This window comes from Pelecanus crispus, chromosome 15 (assembly GCF_030463565.1).
Source record: "Pelecanus crispus isolate bPelCri1 chromosome 15, bPelCri1.pri, whole genome shotgun sequence".
Lineage (NCBI taxonomy): Eukaryota > Metazoa > Chordata > Aves > Pelecaniformes > Pelecanidae > Pelecanus > Pelecanus crispus.
Window position 1 is genome coordinate 6918345 of NC_134657.1, and position 24015 is coordinate 6942359.

At 43.9% G+C, this 24015-nt stretch overlaps 1 protein-coding gene across 1 annotated transcript; it reads left to right on the forward strand.

Annotated features, from left to right (window-relative positions):
- The first annotated feature begins 367 nt into the window (after nucleotides 1-367).
- Nucleotides 368-21429, forward strand: TTLL10 (tubulin tyrosine ligase like 10). Its single transcript, XM_075721733.1, has 11 exons — nucleotides 368-470; nucleotides 6083-6245; nucleotides 7181-7299; nucleotides 7929-8049; nucleotides 8692-8777; nucleotides 8987-9158; nucleotides 11532-11703; nucleotides 13504-13644; nucleotides 14971-15087; nucleotides 20038-20131; nucleotides 21149-21429. Exons 1-11 carry the CDS (start codon nucleotides 368-370, stop codon nucleotides 21427-21429), a joined length of 1569 nt encoding a protein of 522 aa, XP_075577848.1.
- Nucleotides 21430-24015: the final 2586 nt, after the last annotated feature.

Below are 24015 nucleotides of genomic sequence, written 5' to 3' on the forward strand. Positions count from 1 at the left end.
CAAATTTACAAGGCAATCCGAGACCGACATTGAGTGCTGTCAATGGGAAAGAAGTAGAAAGAGCACAAAGATTAGATATGAAAGCACTCAGATCCCCAGCACAGTCACCAACAAGTGTATCACTAGAGACCACCCATAAGAAGCTGTAGATAGAAAGCAGAGCCTATGTATTCCTAGCTAAACAACTGTGTCAAAATAAGGATTCTGAAGAAATGAAGAAACTGCAGAAGATGGTGAAAAATGGCATCCATAATCAACAGAGCAAATGATGACAAAGAGAAAAAAATACATCTTACAAACTTTCACAGATCACTCGTGACTGGCAAAGTGGCTGACGATGATCTTTGCTTTTGCAGGCTAGGCTGAGATGGCCTTTGTGCCAACCGAGAGGAAAAAGAACACCAAATCCATGATGCAAGGAAGTAACCGACAACAGGCTGGATCCTTATCAGCTGACAGAGGTGAATCTTGTACCCTTGTTTTCAGCTATTAATTGTGCCGAGTCCTATGACCAGGTTCTCAGTTGATGCCAGTATCGAGGGAGTTATATCTTATACTAGCCAAAGTGCTGGCCATGAACTTACGGCATAAATTACAGACGTATTGCACGTAACTTACACCATTTTCATTTAAACCCTGTGAAAATACAAGCCCATCCCTTTGCTTCTAAAATAATTCAAGACAGAAATTATTGATGTTGGCTGACAAATATGTACTGAAATTAAAATAGTTTATACTAACATTTTAAGTGTTTTGTGGAAAACATGAAGAAAAATACCAGCTATCCATTAGCAAGCAGTTCCTCTGAAAAGACACCATTACTTTTTTATGGAGAGATAATTTGGCTGAAATGCCACAAATCTTTCAATGACAAAACCAACAGTATTATTTTCCTGACATATTCGTTGTTGAACTCAGCTCTGTGCATTGGCAGTAAAAAATATATTCATTTGTTTCAAATTAAAACCTTTTTAATACAGAGGTAATCTTTAGGGCAATGCTTGTCTTTAGAAAGATGATTAGATCATTTGGCTTGCTTAAATGAAAATTTCAGTTAGATTTAAACTCTGGATTCTAGAGAAATCCGTCAGCTACTATTCTGTTAAACCTTTCTTTACATGGAAAAGGGAAAAAGGAAGTTCTGTGTTCTAAGCTCTGCTTTTTTTCTCTTGTGGTAGCAAATGACACAAAGCAGACTGCATCTCCCCGCCAGCGTGTTTATCCCCATGTGCACTGAGAGCAGAGCTGAGATTAGATAGGAGCTTCTTATACAGACACCGCCAACACACAATTCCCAAGGAAATTAATGAGCCGAATTCAAAATTGTCTCAAGCATTGTAATTTACTGGCTGCACCCGGTGTGAAGACAATCTCTGTGTGGGCTCTCTGGAAGGGAGTCATACTGTTTAATTTCATGCTGCTAGTTGATGTGACGAGTTAGCAGAGTGCTTCCCCAAGGCTTCTCCCCACCTCCACACCACGAGTACCTTTTGGACAGAGGCAGGCTCTTCCGCGCGACAACGGAGAACTCGGTTCAGATGCACAAACTCAGCCTCTGAAATATCCACTCCTCTCTGCTGATTAGGTCTGCAAGCCAAGCCACTCTGCCTGTTCTTTCCTAAGAACTCGAGTCCCAACAAGCATCTAATCCCACCTCTGATAAACAAGTGAGAAGGCCCTTGCCTGAAATTTATGCAATCAGGCAACGGGAATAACCCCCTCCATCCCTGTCTCTCCTTACCTCTTTAATAATTAGCCATCTAAGGATGCAAAACACACAAACAAATGAAGACTAAGGAGACTCATGCTTAAATAATACGTGTTGCAAGATTCAAAGAAATGAAGGTTCATCTTTAATACTGGGAGATTCCATAATTAGACAGAAAAGAAGATAAAAGGCTCCCACCCCCTGGGTCTCTGTATAAAGATTAGAGAGGGAGAGACAAGTACGTGTTCAGACTAATGGAAGAATACCTTACCAGCACTTCAATCACTGCAGGGTATTTCACGTGTCCGTGTCTCAGGATAAACGGGACTGTTTAAAATTGGTTAATTTCTTAGCAATCCAGGCAAGGAGGGAAGTGACAAAAGAGCCGAAAGCTCTCGCAGGAGGTATGAATGAGCAATTAAATGTTAAAAATAGATAAGTAAATATTTTCATTCCCATATCAAAGAGTAACAAGAACAGCACTATAACACGCCGTGCTAAGGCAGAGGAGAGAGATCAGCCTCCCTCGTGGAAGATACCAGTAGCTGGAGGGGTGGTACCGCTTTGCAGTACAACCTTTTCAGAAAATGCATTGGGTCTGGGCAACAGCTGAGCTGTACTACTTTTCTGTGTGTCTTTTAATTTGCCCGGCGCTTATGCATAATGCATTAACACTGCCTTTGAGCTACTTTCAACCAGTTTGTTCCAGAAGTTTGACTGAGTCGCTAACGACAGCCTCTTCCAGAGGCAGACAGAGCGTGTTACGTTTTTCGCCTGGTCTGGTGCTGCGATGGCAAAATGCGACGGTGACCAAAGAGCCAGGCACCGCTCTCTGCTGGAGAGTCCTCCCCGTTGCAACTGTCCCACCGTCCTGCAACGAGCGAGCGTGGTCTCGGCTCCACCGAGCAGCAACAGGCAGCTTGAAATTCACGGTGGAAAAAGCTCATTTTGGTTGCTTGCAAGACATTGCCAAGGCAGTGTTCTCTATCATGGACGTTGTGCCCTGGCTTGTTTGAACTGGTTGTTTAGTATGTTATTTTGGTTTGTTTTGGTTTTAATTTAAGGAGGAAATTCAAGGCAGGAGTCCAGGGATTAGCACCGATAATGCTGCAGTTTGTAACAACGCTAAGGCTTTTACTGTTAGAACCCTTTGGTGCCAAGTGCTACATGAAGCAGAAATTTAAAGCAAGCGCCGCCTCAAAGAGTTTGCAATCTACTTCCTTTATTCCAAAGCAAATCGAACCAGGTGTGTGAGCCTGCTGGGAAATTCAATACCTGTGGGCACACAGTTCACTGTGGACTGCACCTGTGTTCATAGGTGGAGTGCAACGAAGACGTAAAACAAGTGCTTGTAAAATGAGAGATAACCTTTGCTCAACCTAACTCAAAAGAGTTTCACCATTGAGATGGAAGTTTTTACTCGTGTGATCACAGCATGTACTATAACAAATAATGATAAAAGAACAGTCCAAAGAGTAGATAACTTCAGTCTTGTCATCTGCGTGCTTCCCGCTCCCTCCGTCCCTGCTACCACCTCATTCCAGAGGGAACAAAACTAGGACAGAGTGGACTTTTTCTTAGAATCATAGAATCGCTTAGGTTGGAAAAGACCTTTAAGATCATCCAGTCCAACCATTAACCTACACTACCAAGTCTACTCTAAGCCAATCAAGGGTAGACTAGACTAAACCATGTCCCAAAGTGCCACATCTACCCATTTTTTGAACACTTCCAGGGATGGGGACTCCACCACCTCTCTGGGCAGCCTGTTCCAATTCTTGACCACCCTTTCCGTGAAGAAATTTTTCCTAATTTCCAACCTAAACCTCCCCTGGCGCCGCTTAAGCCCATTTCCTCTCGTCCTATCACTAACTACTTGGGAGAAGAGACCAACACCCACCTCACTACAACCTCCTTTCAGGTAGTTGTAGAGAGCGATAAGGCTTCTATCCACAGGCTTTACTGTTCCCCAAAGTTTTGTGCATAGGCAAGTTGAAGAGAAACCAGAGGCATGGTTTCCCAGCCCTTGGAAGTATTAAGCCTATGTATGTTTTCTGTAGGCTTGGTGCCAGTCACTTGGGTATCAATATCCCAAATGCTAGTTATATAAGTAGTCATGAGCTGTTCTGGAAGCAAGTGCCAGACTCACAATTCCTATGAGTTACCAGCCAAGAAATCAGACCACGAACAGAACTCTCTTGCTAAGACCAAGATAATGGATGATAAATCCAGCATAGTTTTGAGGCTGATGACATCGTTACATCAGATGCCACTTCTGAAACTGTATGGTTTTCCCTTTTGAAGTCCTTTACCAGCAACCATATTAAAAATAAAATTTCCCATTACTGCCAATTCTTTCATTCATATATGAGTGTGATTCGAGTTCCAATCTGATAATATCCTTCATCTCATTTATGTATTATAATGTCATTGATCTGTTTTGAGAACATTTGAACAATGTGAAGATTGATCAGATAGAAATCGCTCACATACCGTATTTTTTTCCAACAGTACCACAGCATATGACAGTCTAGTTGTATCAGGCAAGACCCTGAACAAGTTTTGCTACTTCAGTTAAAAAAAAAAAAAAATTATAACGCACAGTGTTAGACCTCTTGGCCTGTATCTCTGTCAGGGTGAGACAGTACATGAATTGCTTCAGCTGCTTTGAAGCATCTTTATGCTTTAGAACATGACTGGGGACTGCACCAGAGGATTGTCTGTGCTGTATGAAGACCATCAGAGCCCTGAAATATGGACAAAGCACGGCGGTGGTGGGGAAAAGTCATGGAGTCTCATTTTGCCTTGCAAAAGAAAAGCTTTTGCTATGTGTTATACAGGGAAACCTCCTGACAGAGGAAGATCTGGAAGTGATGTTTCCAGTTTAGTTTGTCATTCCCAGAAGGCCAAGAAGTTAAAGTTCTTCACAACTGCTAAAGCTAGATACAAGCTCTGACATTCTCCTCCCCAAATAACCCAGCAGCACTTACTGGTTAGGCAGATCCCATTAACTTTGTACTGGAAAAAAATTGTTATCCCCTACAAATTCACCAGCTTCTGAGCCCTGGGATCTGAGAATAAGAAACAGAACCGTCACAAGCCTGACATCATTACTGTCGTGGTTCAGCCCCAGGCAGCAGCTCAGCACCACGCAGCCGCTCGCTCACTCCCCCTGCCCCGATGGGATGGGGGAGAGAATTGGAGGAGTAAGAGTGAGAAACACTCCTGGGGTGAGATAAGAACAGTTTAATAATTGAAATAAAGTAAAGTAGTAATGATAATAATAACAATATAATAATGATAATAACAATAGTAATATCCAAAGCAAGTGATGCACAATGCAATTGCTCCCCACCCGCCGACCGATACCCAGCCAGTTCCCGAGCAGCGATCGCTGCTCCCCAGCCAACCCCCCCAGTTTCTATACTGCCCATGACACCGTATGGTATGGAATAGCCCTTGGGGCAGTTTGGATCAACTATTCTGGCTGTGCCCCCTCCCAGTTTCTTGTGCCCCTGGCAGAGCAGGGGAAGCTGAAAAGTCCTTGACGAGCATAAGCAGTACTGAGCAACAACTAAACCATCAGCGTGTTATCAACATTCTTCTCCTACTAAATCCAAAACACAGCACTATGCCTGCTACTAGGAAGAAAAATAACTCTATCCCAGCCAAAACCAGGACAATTACTTACCGATTTGAAGCAAGGTATTTCCCGTTCCCACCCCCCCGGTCGTTGTCACCACAGTCTACGTGTGCCATTCCACTTTGTGGCTGCCTGTCAGGGGGACCTCGGGGCTGCCACATCCTGGGCTTGTCAAAATTCCTACAGGCTTTCACAGCTGAAAGAATATCTGTTTCATAGTGTATGGCTAACACTTCTTAGGAGGCTCTTCTTGCCCTTCTGCCTTTGTACCTCCACACCCCTCCAGACCTTGCAGTCTGCCAGACTCTCCCATAGCCACCCTCAGCTTGCCACCTGCATAGCTGGAATGATTTGTGCGCAGCTTCGGGCAGAACTGAGACCCACCTAGACAACATACCTGAGAAAGTCCTGTGAAGCAGAGGCCTGCCAAGTAAGAGGATGCCATTCAGCATTGACAGACTAGGGCTGATTGGAATCTTCCCTTCTACTACATATTTTATTGTTTTTCTGCTGGTTTTCCACTTAATACACCATGGTACCTGCTACCAGGTTACATTAGCAATAATTTCTGAATTGTTTTAAGACAATGCCCCTAGCAATGGCTATAAAACCAATTGAAGCAGTCCCTTACTTTACAGTATTTTCTTCTGTAACAGCTGTCTTTTCTAGATGTGGATTTAATGGAGAAGATCCCAGATCATCTGAAAGTTTCTCAATTTCCAATTTTGCAGGTACTTCTATCAACTCAGAAATGGAGCTTGACAAAGCCAAGTCTAATGAGAATAGAACACAGGGTAAGGCATGCCCTCATGAAAAACAGCCAGAAGAGATACCAAAAGTACCAATGGGACCAGGACCATACTTCTATATCAGTGGATCTAATGGAGCTGGGCTGTAAGTAGGTCCTTTCAGCAGACTCATATGAAGAGTAGTATGACTTTACATGAAGTCATGCACTGTTATCCATTACCCATTGGCCTCAAGTAATTTTCCTTTCCCCCAGTGGTACACCTGGGGAACCGTTTAAAGGTAATTCCAATAGAAAGTATCCACTGGAAGGCCACCTGCGGTAAAGTAGCTAACTACTATACCTTTGCAAAGACATTAAATACTTCTATTTGTTTAATGAAAGTTTCTCTCTTGGGGCTGTTCAGAAATCAGTTAGCTACGCCATGTAGCAAATCTGCTAGCACCATCACTAGAGCTAGGAACCAATGTTGTTGATCAACATTCTGTTGTGCTAAACGTAGAACAAGCAAAGAGTAAGAGATTTCTGCCCAAGAAAAACTGTCAGATCAGAAGTTCCATTCATTCCTTTCTGAGTTCTTTCCAGCATATTGGCATACTTTTCTATATGTTGCCACCAGCAAGCACCACAGAATCTCTGCTGCAAACAGTGCTTTCCTTGCTATGTTTCCATAGTTTTCTCTACCAACAGCTTTTTCTATCGCTACTTGTCGTCTCTCCCTAAACTCCTCAGTGGAGAGGCTCCTTATTAAGACTGGACCGCAAACATTTCTATTCCATGGGTACCAGCTGCATCCTAATTGGAAAAACCCTGCTGAAGTGGTACAAGTTCTCATTAGAGCTGCTGAATCACAATGTTCTTAGCATCCTCAGTTGCTCCCCCCACCCTCTGGAGTTCAGACCAGCAGGTCCACTAGCAGCCATTCTAATTAGTGCTTCCCACCTTAACCACCACCCAGGGGCTTCTGGGCATGTTAGGTCAGGCTCCCAGAGAAAATTATTAGGAGTTCAAGGGATATGAGCTAACTACGTATTTGTTAATAGAAGGGAGGCTACTCGGCTGTTTTGTTTTCCATATGCAGTGTGAGCACCTATTGCCAGAGCAGAGGCTGGCAGCGTATCTATGACAACAGAAGAGAGGATTATGCACTGAAATGGTGTGAAATCAAGTGCCGAGAGACCTATTACCATTTCAAAGAAGGTAGAGGTGCCTGTGGGTTTTGAGTGGGAGAGGGTAGTGGGAAAAACTTGAGAATGCTGGGCTGGTGACTCCCAGGGCAGAGGAGGTCACTTGGGGGTAGGAGAACCAGGTAACCTCAACCCATGCCCTGGCAAGCCTGAGCATCATGGCACAGAGCTGCGGGCTTTTCTGTGGGCTTTCCTGTGGCAGAGGGAGTGCCTTATCACTTCCCTACCCGTCCACGTACAGCAGCCGCCTTTCCCCTCCTGCCAGCTCTGATGGCAATGCGGTGGCTACTTGTCAGGCTGCCCCATGCCAGCGGTTGGCCTAACACACGGCAGTGCAGACAGGCTATGTTTCAACATATTCAGCAATTCTGCAGCTGTAATGGTGTGATGGCAGTGGCACCTTTGGAGAGGGCAAGGGATGTTCTATTTCAGGAAGCCCCATCAGCTTGGTCTGTTCCGCTACAAGATTGGACAGAAACACATTTACAGCAAGTGATTTCACTGCTCCGTGAGTTCTCACTACTGCCTTAAAGAAAATTGGTGAAAATCAACAGTGACAAAGTCGGCTTCATCCTGCAGGTTCTGCTGCATGGGACAATGAGGGCAAGCTTTTTTTTTTCTCTCTCTCCCTCTCTTACACAGGTGAACAGCTTCTCTATCAGATTCCCAACAATGGAGTCCTCACCAGTAAGATAGGGCTTTTATGCTGCCTGAAAGAGCAAGAGCGGATGATGAAAAAGATCAGTAGGAGCTCTAATTCCAAGTAAGAACTCTCACCTCTTTGAACCTTGACCAGACACATGCCAACAGAAAGTGAGAGCACATAAAAAAAGGACTATTTTATTCTGGATGCATAACAGTACAGGATACAAAGTATATGAGGTTTTATTTCTTTCTTATCTTCTAGAAAAAGAACTTTTTTCCCACAACTACATACATCAGAGACAGAATTTCTTCTTTTACTATGTCTGGAGTTGTAGGAGTGCTAGGTCCCCCAAAGACCACAGTCACAGTAATTCCCGTGGTTTGTGTACATCGTGCTACTGGAAAGGCCACGACTTCTTGTGCCATAGACACTGTAAATGTAAGAGAAGCTTATTGCTATTTCCGCTGCTGTATTTTTGCCCTACCAAAACCCAAATGGCAATCCTGTACCATGGTTACCTGCAGCCATCTCAGTTTTCAAAAAGCTGAGCATATGAAAAATGTCTTAAGGCTAACATATATTCTTGAAAGCTTATGGAATGAGGTAGCTCAGCAAAAACATACAACAAACATACAACTGTATACAAGCAGGGAAAAAAAGCCATTTCTTAAGTTTCTACTTGCAACCATCCTTTCTGAAAGTAACAGAGGAACAAACATGTTGGACATGGTTTTGAACTTGCATTTGATTCTCCCATAGGTTACTGAAGATGGAAGAATTCTTCCCAGAATCTTTTCGCCTAGACTTGAAAGATGAGAGAAACGCCTTTTTTGAGCTTTGCAAAGGTGAACTGTCTTAATCATGGTGGCAACCGATTTTAATAGCTATGTGATCCTCTAAAATGTTCATAAAGCATACACAGTAATAATAATTGATATCTGTATGCATGTGTATATATATACACATTGAAGTGAGAGGTTTTCAGAGCCCACTAATGGGCACATCAGTGTTTCATACCACACACGTTACTATAATAGACTCATTCTCTCTGCAGAAAACCAGATTTGGATCTGCAAACCAAGTTGCTCTAACCAAGGTCGAGGAATTTTCCTGCTTAAAAATCCAGCTGCTGTCAACAGCTTTCAAGCCACGCTCCACAGCACTGGGGAAGACCTGCTCAGTAAGAGGGGGCCATACAAGGCTCCCCAGGCAAGAATAGTCCAAAGGTAGATACTGAAGCCTGGGAATTCATGCGTGAGTAGTGTGCTTGATTAAGCACACTGGCCCCAGCGAGCGGAATTGTTCCATAGGTATTTAATGTGGTTACACCACATCTCATCAACCTATGAGATTTCATTTTGTGGGAGAGAGGCTATTTCTCTGGTTAGTCTGTCTTGCATCCGCACTTCAGTCATTTCAAGGTAGATCTTTGTCGTCAGAAAGATTTGAGCTTACCTTTGTCTGGAAATTTAAGAATGACTCAAAAGGCCAGATGCTACAGTTCTGTACATGAATGCTAGACATAAAGCCTTGTGCAAAGCAATTTAAATTAGATATCATCCCAGCTTCTTATACAAAGCTAGCATTTTAGAAATTGTACAGCCATAATATCTGTTCCATGCAAGCTAATAAAGCCTCCCAAATATCTCCTTAACTCTGCCTCAATGCTGCAAAAGTCTAAACTTCAATCAACAGGCAGTGGCTAGCAGTCACTAAAATTTTGGGTTAAGGTTGTTTCATTTTTTTATTTCTTGCATGAGTAAAAGAACCATGAAGGTTCTTCTTTGTACACTGCATACCCTTCTCAGCCACTGCTAGAATGTTTTGTAGAGTAGCTGAACAGCAGAAAAAAGAAGGGAAAAATAAGGCAGCAGAAGTCATGAGAACAGTTTCAGCTACTGAATGTTACTTGCTTAGTCTTACGCAACTCACTCCCCTTTGCTTCTGTCCCTCCCTCAATTAGGAATGCATTACAATTAAATCAATTCAGTGCTTTGAGATGAGTGAATAAACCTTTCAAAGAGAAATGCAAAAATTTATCCTAGGCGCTGCAGTTCCCAGATGCCTTTGATGCTGCCGTTGGCGTGCACAGCCAGGCATACAGGGCACTCTAAATGTCAAGGTGCCCATACATGCATGACATTGCCTGGCCTTCTCATGACATGCCAGCAATGACAATGTGATATGCTCATGACAACGTGTAGTATTGGCATGGCAAAAGCACATTTTGCCACATAGTGATCACTGCATGTCCTGGCAAAGTGAAGATACCAGTTCCTTACGCTGACCCTGTGCCACTTCCCTGACATTCTGCTATCGTGGCTCGGCATCTTTATCTTGCAAGAGAACACAGCACACAGCAACCTTTCCAAGAGCTTCCCTAGCCAAAGCAAGCAATATTCTCTGCTTATGTTCATCCAAACATTGCTTTTCATAACAAAGGAGCGCTTGGCCTCATTGAAAAGGGTAAGAGAAATTCGTAAAATGGTAAACTGGAATAATGATCTTACAGGCTTTCTGCAATAGCCTGGTGTGTGTTTACGCAGCAGCCAGTATATGGAGCAAAACAACGACTGCCTGACAAAATTAGACCGAGGGCCTTAGTTAGACCAGTATGTGGTCTTTGACACGGACAAGCAGCAGTGCCAGGGGAAGAAGAGGTTGGACCTTATCTTAGATGTCATCGTGATTTCTATTAGTGAGGAATGTCTTATGCTCTGAAGAATGAGGCTCCATATTCTTTTGAAAACTGTTGTTAGCATTGATTGTTTTAACAGCATTGTTATTTATGTAGACATGCAGCAACCTTTGATGATAAAGGGAAACAATTCCCAGATTTACATCACTATGGCAATAAAAGCAATGGTGCTGTATGAAGGGTTCTTTGTGCTCAGACATAAACTTTGTATATTCTCCAGTAGATATGAGTAAATCTTTAATTACCTCCTGCTCCCGAGACTCTGCGCAGCTTCTATTCTCTTGAAAGGAGCAGTTCTTGGCATTTCTAACCTCTCCTACCAGCGCCCTCTGCTGCCATTCACCTTAAAACCGGTGTTGAATCATAGAATCATAGAATCATCAAACGTTTTGGGCTGGAAGGGACCTTTAGAGCCCGCCCAGCCCAGCCCCTGCAGCGACAGGGACAGCTTTAACCAGAGCAGGGTGCTCACAGCCCCGGCCAACCTGGCCTGGGATGTTCCCAGGGATGGGGCCTCCACCGCCTCGCTGGGCAACCCCTTCCAGTGCCTCACCACCCTCACTGTAAAAAATTTCTTTCTTATGTCTAGTCTAAATCTATTATTCTTTAGTTTAAATCCATTATTCCTTGTTCTGTCACAACAGGCCTTGCTAAAAAGATTCTCCCCATCCTTCCTGTAGGCCCCCTTTCAGCACTGGAAGGCCGCACTAAGGTCTCCCCGCAGCCCCCTCCTCTCCAGGCTGAACCACCCCAACTCCCTCAGCCTGGCCTCGTAGGAGAGGGACAAACGGGTCAGTTCCGAGGTGCGAAGGGAACTGGCTGCAGGGTTTTGCGTGAGCTTTGAATTGCCATGTATTATGGCTAGTTGTTGGTGACGCATGTTGAAATACTGCTCTGACAGGTATATTCACCAGCCTCTGCTCCTGGAGGGGAAGAAGTTTGATGTCCGGTCTTACCTCCTCATTGCCTGCACGGCACCATACGTGTTACTTTTTGCCCAGGGTTATGTCCGGTTGACCTGCGTCAATTATGATGCCGCTTCTGATGATCTGACTGTTCACCTGACCAATCAGGTAAACTAAGTGCACTTCGTTCAGAAGAAGGGGAGGGTGTGGTTGACAGAGATGGGAAGCAAAAAAGACTTTTGAAAGGCTAAAAATAAATGCCTCGTGCATGCAAAATCCATGCACCCCAGAAATGGACGTGGGCTTTTGATCAGGCACGGCAACAAGGCTGAACAGAAGCAGTACTGCATTAGGTTCTGTTCTCTGCCACGGACCGGTTCTCTGCTTCACCTGACAACTTCTTTCCCTGGACCTCTTTTTCCTGCCGTTATTCTCTCCTGTGTCTGTAGACCATAAGCTGCTTAGGGCAAGAAGCCTTTGACTGCAGCTACCTAGCACAAAGGAGCCTTAATCTTGGCTAAGGATTTTGCTGATCCTGTTGTGCCTAAACACAATAATGATAATGATGTAAGATGCAGATGTGTTCTTCAAGAGCCATCATTCCTAAATCTCCATCTTTGCTTGTCTGGCTTCTCAAATGAGAGCTGTACCAGAACAAGACTGTCCTGGCTTGTACCCCCATACATCCCATCATGCAAAACAGAAGCCCGCCTCGCGTTTTTGCTTCAAATAAGGCCCTTCAGTAGTTAGAAATGGCCCTGATGAAAAAGAGTTAAAAGAATCGGAGGGAAGAAAACAGTCTGCTTTTAAAGCCCTTCTCCCAGTGTCATGCTGTGTTCTGAGAACTAGCAAAATATACATTAGAGAGGTATCAGACAAGCCCACTTCAGTTGGAGTTTTACGGTTCCTGGAAAAGTGCAGTTCAGGACAGCATATTATAGCTGCTTCCTGCAATATATGCTATTACCAGTATGCCACTTGTTTTTCTGGAATAGTTTGTTTGCTTAGCTAGAGAGCGATCCACATGGGAATTCAGGTGCTAGGGTAGGATCCCATGGCACAAGTGATATTAAACAAAGGACAGGTGTTTATTAGCAGAACATAAATTATCTGGGTTCCTGCTGGGAGGAGGGAAACAATTCACAGGAGCGGCTGGTAATAGGCCAGGCTTCTTCAAATTACAGTTGATTCTGCTCTCAATCCCTCCCTATCCTTTCATCCCGCCTCGAATCAGCCATTTTTCCGCCATTTGGAAATACACCAAAAGACAAGAGGCAGCAGAGACAGCATCGCTAACCAGAAGCTTTGCAACCTCACAGTAACCATACTGCAGATGGAGTTGCAGCCAAGCCCAGCTGTCTCACAGGGAAAGGGGATTTGCCTTTGACTGAACAATTTAAATAAATAAATTGAACAATTTAAATACCCCATTATTGATAAGCTCCAGCTGACATAGGGATTAATGAGACAGTGGAAGAGAGAAGCCCTCACTCACCTCGGTTTCCTCTGGGGATACCTCTATACGTCTCTCCGAGATGCACTCTTCTCTAGGAGAGTACTAGGCAGACAGACACTGGAACCGGATTTAGTCCAAAGAATATCATGACTGTGACCTGAAAGCACCTCTCCCTGTCTGCCAGTTGGTCCAGACTTATCATACATACACACACACACAGAGAAAACACTGCTTTGACAGAGACCATGGGTAATTGTGTCTACAGCATCGATGTGGGTCAGGCACATCTCTGCCTGGCAGTGTTGTACAGCGGGAGTCAGCACATTTGCTCAGGTTCAGCTCTGCTAGCAAGGGGCTCCATTCCTCCACCTCTATAACTTTATCCTGGGGTTCCTCCCAACTCCAGATGCCTGGAACAACTCAGGGTAGTTGGATGTCTACCCTGCAAGCCGGTTCGCAGTTACTCTGCCAGAAATCTAATCCTCCCTTTGCTCTGTTTCCCCACCTCTCAGTACATGCAGAAGAAGAACTCCCTGTACAGCCAGTTGAAAGATGAGACTGTTTGGCGGATGGAGCACTTCAACAGCTACGTTAATGAGAAGTTCAGGAAAACCAATGGCCTCCCCAAAGACTGGGTTTTCACTGTGTTTACTGTAAGTGCAAGCAAGTGTATGGTGAGCTAGTCTGCCTAATTAGGGTGACAGAAACAGGGAGAAAGCCCGTCAGTTCACTGGAGCCCCCAAGGAGACACATACACCGGGTGAGAAGGTATTGATGGTCCCACGGTAACCATTTATCTGCAGATGCTAAACAGAAGTGAAGACACAAAGAGTTTATTTTTAATAAAACGGGTAAAAAGCTGAGAAAGAGAGTGTGAATGTAAATGCTAGCTATAAAAATGCAATTGCGGTCTTCACGTTAGTGGCCCAATGCTGTGGTCCTGCATTAAAAAATAAAATACACATTAGAGAGCTCTCCAGCCTGACAGGTCTTAGCCTGAAAAGGGACTACACTTTCAGTGGTCTCTTTCCTGTCTGACTTGGTCTCACCCTTCACTTTCCATCTGATTTTGCTGCATGAAAATCATGTCATGTCAGGGCCTTAGATCTTTTCTTATCATGGAAGAGAGATAAGAAGACTCAGCTGGCTTGATTTCTTACCATCTTCCTGTCTCACTGAAGAAACAAAGTGAAGAAATTATCTGAGTCCCTGAGACTTCATTTCATCAGCCTGAGTCTAATGATGCATCAGTTCTCTACATGACTTGCTGGGGTAAAAATAAAAAGGGCAGAGGACACAGCTTTCTCAGGTTAATTCTGGAAATGTTGTGGTTTAAAGCCACATACAAAGAAAATTAAAAAGCTAAAAACTTGGTTAAAATGTGGTTTTGTTTAGAAAAGCAGCGCAAGAGCAAATCTAGTTGAATTTGCCAAGCTTCTCGGGGATCAGAAACTTTTCAGCCAACTTTATGGTATCTCTCTTCATGCAGAAATTCCCCACTGTGCATTTCAACTCCAAACTGAATGAAGCCTAGCGTCACCTACTGCAAGGTGCTGTAGCTCACCAGGGTTCTTTAAAACACTATGTCCAGCACAGCTGTGAGGGGGCTGTGAGTCATCACTGTCAGAAATGGCTGCTTTCAGCTCACATCTTGTACCCCCGTAGGAGTAAATGAAAGAACACCACTAAAAATTCTGCAGACAGCCCATTCTGAGTAAGGGACAAGGGCCAAGATTCCTTCACGCACCTCCGCAGCAGTCTGTACAACCAAGTTCAAGAGGGAATTTCAATCAACTCAAAGTGGGCAGACATATGGTCTGCAAAATGCAACATCCTTCCAAGTCTAGAGAGGAGCTCTGCTGGAGGCAGGGGAAGAAAAAAGGTCCCTAAACCAAGAGGGCACCTATGGCTTACAGTGACTCCTGTGCCCTTGGCATTCACAATGATGAGTTACCACCACTCCCTGTCTTCTGTTTCAGAAAAGGATGCAGCAGATCATGTTGCAGTGCTTCCTGGCAGCCAAGCACAAACTGGATCGCAAACTGGGCTACTTTGATCTCATCGGCTGTGACTTTTTAATTGATGAAAACTTTAAGGTACAAACGCAGTATCGTCAAATACCAAGTATGATATTGGCCAGATGTCTAAAGCCAGCAGTACAGCATGGTTCACACAGGCTCTGGTGCTAGGAATTAAATAGAGCATTCAGTCAGCCAGCTACAAAGTGCAGGGTTCTTTTTTTTCTCCAGTTCCATTGTCCAGCATCAAGACATGGCATCTATATTGAGTGCACATTTACGGCACAGAGAAACCCTGGCATTAACAGCTCAGGATGGGAAGAAAAGTACTGACTGCAGCTGAAACTGTTCTGTGCAGAATTTTCACAGGGAAGTGGGGTTCATAGTGAAAAGTATGGGAATTTTAATGCCCACTCAGGTTTTCCTTTCTCCAGAAACCAAACACGCCAGATGATCAGCCACCATAAATCAGTGTGTAATGCCTCTAACATCACATGACATATACTGATTTACACTAGCTGAGTATCCGTCAAAGGCAACGAAGAACTCACCCTCACCATACTGAAGAATCAGTCATTATTGATTCAGATGTCAGCATCAGCACCTCCATGTTCACTGTAGGTCCACCATTTAGCAATAGGTCAGCCCAGTTAGTCTATAAAATCTGCTAGAATTGCAATTTGAACTTGTAAAGAGTGAATGAAACACAGACAAGAAAAGCCAGAAGAAAGGGAAATGTTAAATCCAGTGATTGAGGTGCTTTCAATACAGCAGAGTCCTTCAAAACCACCTGGCCTAAATGTAAGAGAAAGCCATCTGGCAGATTCTGCTATTGCTAAAGCAGAAAGGAACTCGAACATATTCCAGCAAGGGGCAGTGGGAACAGCAAACCCTATGAAAGAATGGAATTAATGTATGCAGCAGTGGGTACGGCACCTGAACAATAGACTCCTTTGTACAGGAAGTCAATGGCAAGGGGGAGTAAATGGCAAAGACGTAGAACCTGGTGCTTCTCAAATTTCAGTGGGAATCGTCTTTTGCAACGTTGGCATGCAAAGCCCTGGCTGGGTAAACTTTAAGTAGAATAGAAGATCCAGTATCACTCTATTGTGGCAATTCCTACTTGGCTAGTTAAAAACGTCAGCGTTTAAAGACCATTATGTCCCCATGTATTTTACATGTGGAGAGAGAAACAAAATCTGTTTCTCGACAAGTATTATCTAGAAGAATGATGAGGATTTCTGGACACTTAGTGGTGACAGAACCTGGAACTTCCCTTTGAGACAGAGTAATGTGGAAATTTAGGCATCTCTTTAGCATAGGTTTGTCCATGTTTTCTTGCCCCCGCTGGGGAGCAACAACCCTACTTTTCACTGGGGCACTGCTGCATCAAGGGACACGGGTACGCTCCCTGTAGAGGCAGCGTACAACAGCTGGACGCGGGACTGACAGCTTCAACCCACAGTTCACACCGGTCAGTGCAGGAAACTCCTAGTTTTCTGTGGGCTGTCATTACAATTTCTGGTCTGACATCCTGTCCTCTCCACCTGGAATACACAACAGCCTTATTCTCCTTGTCATCCTATTTCACGACACGTGTAGAATCTGCTTTATGCCGACTGAACATGGTCTTGCATGTTCGGTCCTATAGCGCATCATGCCTTTCCCTCTTCCTTGTTTGTCTGAGATATAAATGCCCTCAGCATCATTCCTAATAATTCTTGAAGGCCCTGCAGCATCCTGATTCAGTCTTTGGAAGGTGTTTTTCCTGCCTCAGAGTTCTTAGAAGCTCAGACTATGAAAGCAGGGCCTGCCGAGAAGCCACAGCTTTCTGTAGAGCTTTGCATATTCATATGTAAGCTGAGAAAAGAATGAAGTACTTTAAGAGGAGAGGGAGCAAAAGTGACGGATGTGGTTTTGCTGTTGTTGGCTTTTTTCCTACTGTTTTCTGGAGCTTCCTTGTGCTGCACTGTAAATGCCTAAGTCACTACACAGCTTAGGACAGTGTAATTTAAATGCTCAAGGAACCTGTTTTCAGAAAGCATTGCATCAGCCGTGCAAAAGGGCTTCTCTCCAGAGGTATGCTGGGAAGACAGATGTGTAAATTTTTTATCAGCCATAAGGGTATTCAGCTATCTGTCAGTAGAGAACAGACTGAACATAGATAAGCCATTTGCCAATTCGTGATAGATGTACGTAAATGAAGATAACACTCAAATCCCTAGTTACGGCAGGGACGGTTCCTTTGATTTGAATGACATAGCTTTTCATTCACCCTGGGAGTATGAGGTACCACATGGATACTGTAGACTTGGTTGTGCCCACCCCAGGTCACGATGATAAAAACGTCTGATAAAAGCTTGTAAATACTGTGGAAAAACAGAACCCCACTGCCTTAGCCCATGGTCTCCACTATCGCTAAGCAGTTCCCTTTCTGAGCCGGCAACGTCTGAGTAACCCTTCCAGTGCTTGGTTTGTGACTGTGCATGTGCCTTCAGCTATGTCCACACAGGACACAGATCAAGTTATTTTATTCCTATTTCTGACTGGTATTTCAGTGCTGCTTAAAGCTCCAGCCAGAGGTCAGGCTCCCTGGACACCTGCTGCTACACAAATGCAGCCCTGCTGTGGATAGCTTTGGGCTTTGAAGCATGTTACAGCCATCCTCTCTAAGAACAAGTTCTGGTGTAGAGAGATGTTTACATTCCCATTCGGTCTTGGCTACCACATCCCTTGGAGCCTCTGGGAGCGTGGCCTGATGCCTTCTCCCTCTCTGAAACCCCAGCAGGATGTTTAGCTTCCACCTGGCAAGCTCCAGCAAAGACCCACACAATTAAACAACCTAAGTGGGTTTTGATCAGAAACAGAACAAAATTTTGGCTCAATCACGCATTTCCTGCACCCCAATAAGTCTTACATCTGCCCAAGTCCACAGGGAAATGACCCTTGGGACAGGTCTTACGCCGTCTGTTAGCCACTATGTCAACACGTGACAGAGCCTAGCCTCATCATCCAGTGCTCCTTCGAAAGACATTGACCTGCTGCTGTAAGGTTGGTTCTGCAGCAATGAGACTACAATAGTAATCAAACCAGGTGAAATTAAAAAGTATTCAACAGATGCTAATACTGCATCTAGCACTGTACAAAGAACAAGAAATGAGACCTCAGATCCTGGTGTAATGTAGAAGCTGGCTGCAGCCAGCATGTTATTCAAGAACCTATGGACAAATCCTACTATTTAAAGTTTTTAAGCCTACCTTGACAGAGCAAGTTTAAGACGTGATGGAACACGGAGTTATACTGGCAGGCTGCAGGGTGCAGTAACCTCTTCATCCTGAGAAACATCCAGAGCAGCACTTCTGGCCAAAGCCACAGGGCCCTCGTTATTCTCATCAGTTGAAAAGCCTAAATCAAAAAGACAGTCCATGGTTAGGAAATCAAGGACAGACATTCTGGGTTTTGGTTTCCTTCCTTTGTCATATGTTTGCTAGGAAATTCTGAGCAAGGCACATGCATGCCAGATGCAGGAAGAAGTACATTAAAGTTGCAGATATTCACACAGATATGGTGAATCTTGGCATCGTTCTCTCTGCTCTTCCTGAAATAGAACAAAGGGCATTTATTAACTTGCCCTGGTTGTTGAGAGGTTAAGAACTTTAAAAATTTTAAAACTGTGAGACATTCAGATAGTCCAATAATGGGGAATGTAGAAGATGAACAGCATGATAGATGTCTCGGAGAACTTTCTTACTCCTGTTTGTCAGTTTTATTTGTTTCGAAGGAGAAGAAACCAAAACCTAATCAAGACAATTATGAAGGTTCACTGAGTTTGTCCATCAGCACTAAATCTTATGAACTTTTAATAGGAAAAAGAACACTTAGAAGGACTTTGCTAAGAAAAAATGTGTGTAACTTAGGTGCCCTCTGTTGGCATCTGCAAAGCAGGGTTTTTTGAGCAGCTGTTCCAGTTCTCTGGGAAAAAAAAAAAAAAAAAGACATTTCCCTGCCCTCGCTTACCAGTCTTTTCATTTGCTTAATAAAGAATTTCAAAGAAGTGAAAATTACTGTTGTATTTCATTCTCAGCAAAATAAAGTGCCAAAGTGAAGGCTATCATGTCGCCAAAATCTACCAAACACTTGGACTTCACTTCACAGGTACTTGCAAGCAAACTCATTGCTGCTTCAGGAAAAAAAAAAAATTAAAAAAAAATTGTTTTTAAAAATCAATTAAAAGGGAGTAAAATTCTCTTGGGGCTGTTACGTGATTAAGTACCCTTCCTTACAAAATGCTGAATAGCTCCTACATGTGTTATATACAAGATGCAGCACCATATGGTGGAGGCAGGAAGTGAACAGATGAGTTTCTCTCACTGCAGGGAGAAGAAATAGTAAACAGAACTGCATGCAAGTCAATTGTTTGGTTTCACACAGATTTGTAACTGGACCATCACATTCTGCGGCTTGTAGCTTCAGGCCTTGGCATTTCAAAGGGAAAGGGAGATGAGACTAATATAGATACGTAAAATCAGAATCTTACATGGCTTCTACCCGACACTAGAGCTTACCCACGACACCAAGGCCAAGGGTTCATTGAAAACTCAGTGCCATGGTTGCTTAGTTTTGATCCTATGTCCACTTCAAATCAAAATGATTCCTAGATTCCTTATAACTTTATTTCATGGTATCCAAAATCTCAGCTAGAAATTGTTATGGAAACTGGTATGTTAAAAAAAAAACAGTACCTTTACATCCCTACAGAGCAAGAGTTAATCTAAAGAGCATCAGCTGGAGACACAAAATAACATGTAGTGTTGTTCTCAAGTATCTAAATGTATGCAAAAAAGGATTTTGTTTAATTTATCCAGTCCTTATGAAAATTCTGCCCTTCCTGCATTCTGTGTCATGGCATTTTGTGGGGATTTAGCAGGACTCCTACCTCTCAAGGGGTTCACTAAGTCCATAAAAGGGCATTGCTCTGACTCTAGGCAGCTCCAGCCTGGTTTCCTGATTGGCATTCATCTTTTCCAGGTCTGGCTTCTGGAGATGAATGCGAACCCAGCATTGCATACCAACTGCAAAGTCTTGAGAGACATCATCCCAACTCTAGTCTATGAGAGTCTTGGTAAGTGCATGTCACAGGGTGGCCAGCAGCAGAAAATCATATCGCTCCATTGCCTGTCAGAGCAAAGACTCCTGTTTCTATCAGTTGTAAGTCCAAAACAGTCTTTGAATAAAGATATCACACTGCTGAGTTTATAAGCAATTTAGAAGGCACTGAAAATTCCAATCCATGCAGAACTAGAAAAGCTACGGTCTTTTTAGCCATGCACCCATTAGAAAGAAATAGGTGGTTAATTTTTTTTTGTTGTTATAATTCTTTTTAAGAATGTTTTCTTGTATCTTTATGTACAAAAGGCTAAATCTTAACACATGCCCCTATAAACTGCACCTGCACATTTTTCTCATGCCTGTTGTTCTGAATGGGCAGGAATTTAAGCTGGTTTTTACAGTGTGCCTCACACAGCCGTGGCAGTGCTTAAATGCCAGTGTACCCACTGTGCTTCACAAACATAGCTGGCAACTGTTACATGAACTATACAAAGACTGAAAAGATCCTTATGTAGTCTGATATGCATTAACTAGATCTGCTCCTGCCCAGAGGACCAAAATTTCTTTCACCCCTGACTTTCTGTGACACCACTGTATGTGTAAGGAGAAGTGGTAAAGGGGGAGCCTATGCCTGCATGAAGGGTGTTAGCAGTAGCCTACTTACGCTTACTTGCATAGACACAGTTACCTTCCTGTGCATACCTATCTTTATTTTGGGGTGTATTCATACCCAGTATCGCATTGTAAGCAGTGTTACAATATTTTTCCTACCAATTTCCTAAAATGTTTCTGGTGGAGCTGACGCTGGCTGAAGGGAATGCAAGAAAAGTGTGGGTTTGGGTTTTTTCTTTTAAATTATCTTAATAGTAACAGTCCACAGAGGCCACAGATCACAGGTTGGCAACCACTTCCCCTCCCCACCCCTCACCCTTCCCACGCACACAGCTGCTTTGTGCACACACACGACAGCTTGGGTGTATTTTAGCATCAGAGTGTTTAGACCATCTCATAACTGCATCTTCTTTTTCAGATTTGGTTCTCGAGGTTTTCAACAAGCGCCTCAAAGGCCAGAGCGTTTTACCTTTACAGACGCTCTGCCATTTTGTGCTTCTTTATCACGAGGATGCTGCAGACCTTGGCCAGGAACAGCCCTCGAAGCTCAGAACTGGCCTGCGCACCGGCCGATTTCTGCGGCCACAAGCAGGCAGTACCAGCCACTTCGGTCAGAGCCCTGCCAAAGTGCTGGAGAACTCTTCCAAGAAGCTTGGTTGCTCTAGAAGAAAGGTTGCCTTGCTGCCCAGAAAGAATTAACAACCAACTGTCCTAACTATACCATGTGTGCAGCTCTTCGACCATCACGGAAAAAACCCTCTGAACCATTACAGAGAAAGAGGGCTTCCACAAGTTCAGAAGACATAAAAAGAAAATAAAAGCTAAACTGCTATGTACCGTGCATGTCCAGCTCATTTTCACCTTATATAATCAACTTCAGCTGGAAAACCAGTAACTATTTCTATAAGTTCTTAGTTCTTCTGCGGAAAGCTGTACTTCAATCAGTCAGCCAGAAATTATAGGAAAGCTACAGAAAATGAGACAACTGTTACCACATTAAAACTCCTCCCTTTTAAAAACAATGTTGATCTGACCGGATCAACCCAGAAACAGGCCAAACTTTTTACATACGACGTCCTTATACAAAAAGGCAGGGAGAGAAGCTGCCAAGACTAAACCTAACGCTTAACAGTGGAGATCCCCCCGTTTGCCCCATCATTCGTAGCTGTCCAGCTCCCTCACTCATTAGATCCTCCGTGCCTTGCATCTTTAACCTTGTATTAAGACTCGCTTTCATTTTTCGTTTGGTTGATGTGCCAGCCAAGCAGCAGCACATACTTACCGTATCAGGCCACCGTCTCAGCAGGAAACAACGATGCTTGGGGGCCCAAGTTGACGGGGAGGAAGGGAGAGAGCTTTAAAACCAACAGGAAATGCTTTCGCATCTCAGACGCTGCTGCTTCTAACCCAAGGAATTTAAATGAGCAGGAAGTTGAAGGGTATATGCGTGTTTCCTTCCCCTCCTGTGCTTTTTCTGACTGTAGTTCAGGCGCATTCATGTGATCCTGTGACTGCAGCACCAGTTTGAAGCAAGCATCGGTGGACGGGGGAGCCAGTGACCGAACAGGGATGCTGCAGCCTGAGTGCCAGGCAGGCTGGGTCTGCAGGAACAGGCCGGGATGAGGTGGAGCTACTGAAGACGGGCAGGACCGGGTAGGTAGCAATTTTGGGAGCATGTGAAAAAAAGCCAATCGGCTCCACTCAAACAGAAAGACATTTGGTGCTTGAGACTGAAACTCAGTGTATTTGCTTTCCAAATATGACTCCCTTAAAGGAAAAGCTTTCTCTTCTTCCCTTTTTCTAGCCAGAATTTACAGTAACGCTGTCAGATTCATTTAACCTTCTAACTAGACCCTGCTTGCTTCTCCTTAATATGTCCCCCAAGGTGTTGCAGTCTTTTAAGATAGCGGGTCAGCATTTGAGAAACCGAAGGTGGAAACATTCCTTCCTGCCATGGATGTAGCTCACTGTTTTGGCCAGGCAATCACAACTAACTCCTGCGGCTCTGGCAAGCACTGCTCATGTTTTGTCAGAAATGGATGTTTTCAATCAGACTGTCACATGTCAGAGACAGATCGGAGGCCTGAAAAGAAGCTCAGGAGGCCTTCAGTCCTGCTTCCACCTCTGGAGCAGCCTCAGCTCTTCCTAAATCTTGCTGGACAGACGCTTGTCTAACCTGTCCTTGAAAACCTCCAGCGATGAAGGTTCTGCAACGTCCCGGGCAAGCCATCATTTCTTCCTAATAGCTAACCTTTAATGCAGGTAAGGCCATTGTCTCTATCTTACACACCACAGACAAAAAGAAAGAATTGTTCCCCTCCTCTTTCTAGTGGTCTTTTACATATGTGAAGACTGTTACCGTACCACCTCAGTATTCTTTACTTAAGGCCAAGCATTAAGCTACATTATACATTTCCTTCCATCATTTCACCGTATTACAAGAAATGGTGTTATTCCTTCCTTGTCCATTAAGGCAGGCACACTGAGAGTGCCTTCATCATCCCTACACTCTTTTCTGTGTAATGCCAGTGGTGTGTTCCCCAAAAGTTCAGGTGTGTTATTCCCTGACATGCTTGCTTACTGAGTCTGCATCTGCTGCATTTTTTTCCCTAGGGTTCACTGAGGTGTTACCAACCAATATTCCTGTTGAAAATAGCATATTCTAAAATACACCAAATTTATGCCAGAAATCCATAAATTTGTCTGCTCACTGAGCATTAATCTCTCTCTCTCCTTTCAAAAATGCAACCTAGGTAAGTGCTTTCCTATGCCTTTCCATGTTCTCTTCCATTTCAGAATGTGGTGCAACTCAGAAGGCCAGTGAGGCATCCCTCCACCCTGAGGACCCTGCAAGCCTAGCAGAAACAGAAGATGTGAGTATGAGCAAGGTCATTCAAGCAAAAATTTTGTATGCAGAAATGAGGAAGAAATCAGAGGCCTATCTATCTCCCCCCCCCATGGCATTATCCAGATGCAGTATCCCATTACAGCAAAGTGCCAGAGGCTATGACACGCCCTTTGTTTTGAAAGCAAGTAACCAACAGTTCCCTCTCTTTTGAGGCCCAGGTATAGGTTTTCAGCTTCTGTTCTACAAATTCACATGCGAGAAAGTTTGTCATCACAAGTCAGTTTTGGATTTTTTTTTTCCCTGGGACCATGTTTTACCACCATCGTTGAGAGAAGATGCTCAGAGGGAGGGGAACTGATTTATTCAAAAACCAAGGAAGGTACTGCATTGTCCCAGCGCCAGCCCAGTATCTGCCATCAAGCACAACGCAAGACAGA

Coding starts and splice junctions, on each gene's coding strand:
- TTLL10 (XM_075721733.1), top strand. CDS start 368: ATGGCCTTTGTGCCAACCGAGAGGAAAAAGAACACCAAATCCATGATG. Junction 7,300..7,928: donor CTATTACCATTTCAAAGAAG/GTAGAGGTGCCT, acceptor TCTCTTACACAG/GTGAACAGCTTCTCTATCAG. Junction 8,778..8,986: donor CTTTTTTGAGCTTTGCAAAG/GTGAACTGTCTT, acceptor TTCTCTCTGCAG/AAAACCAGATTTGGATCTGC.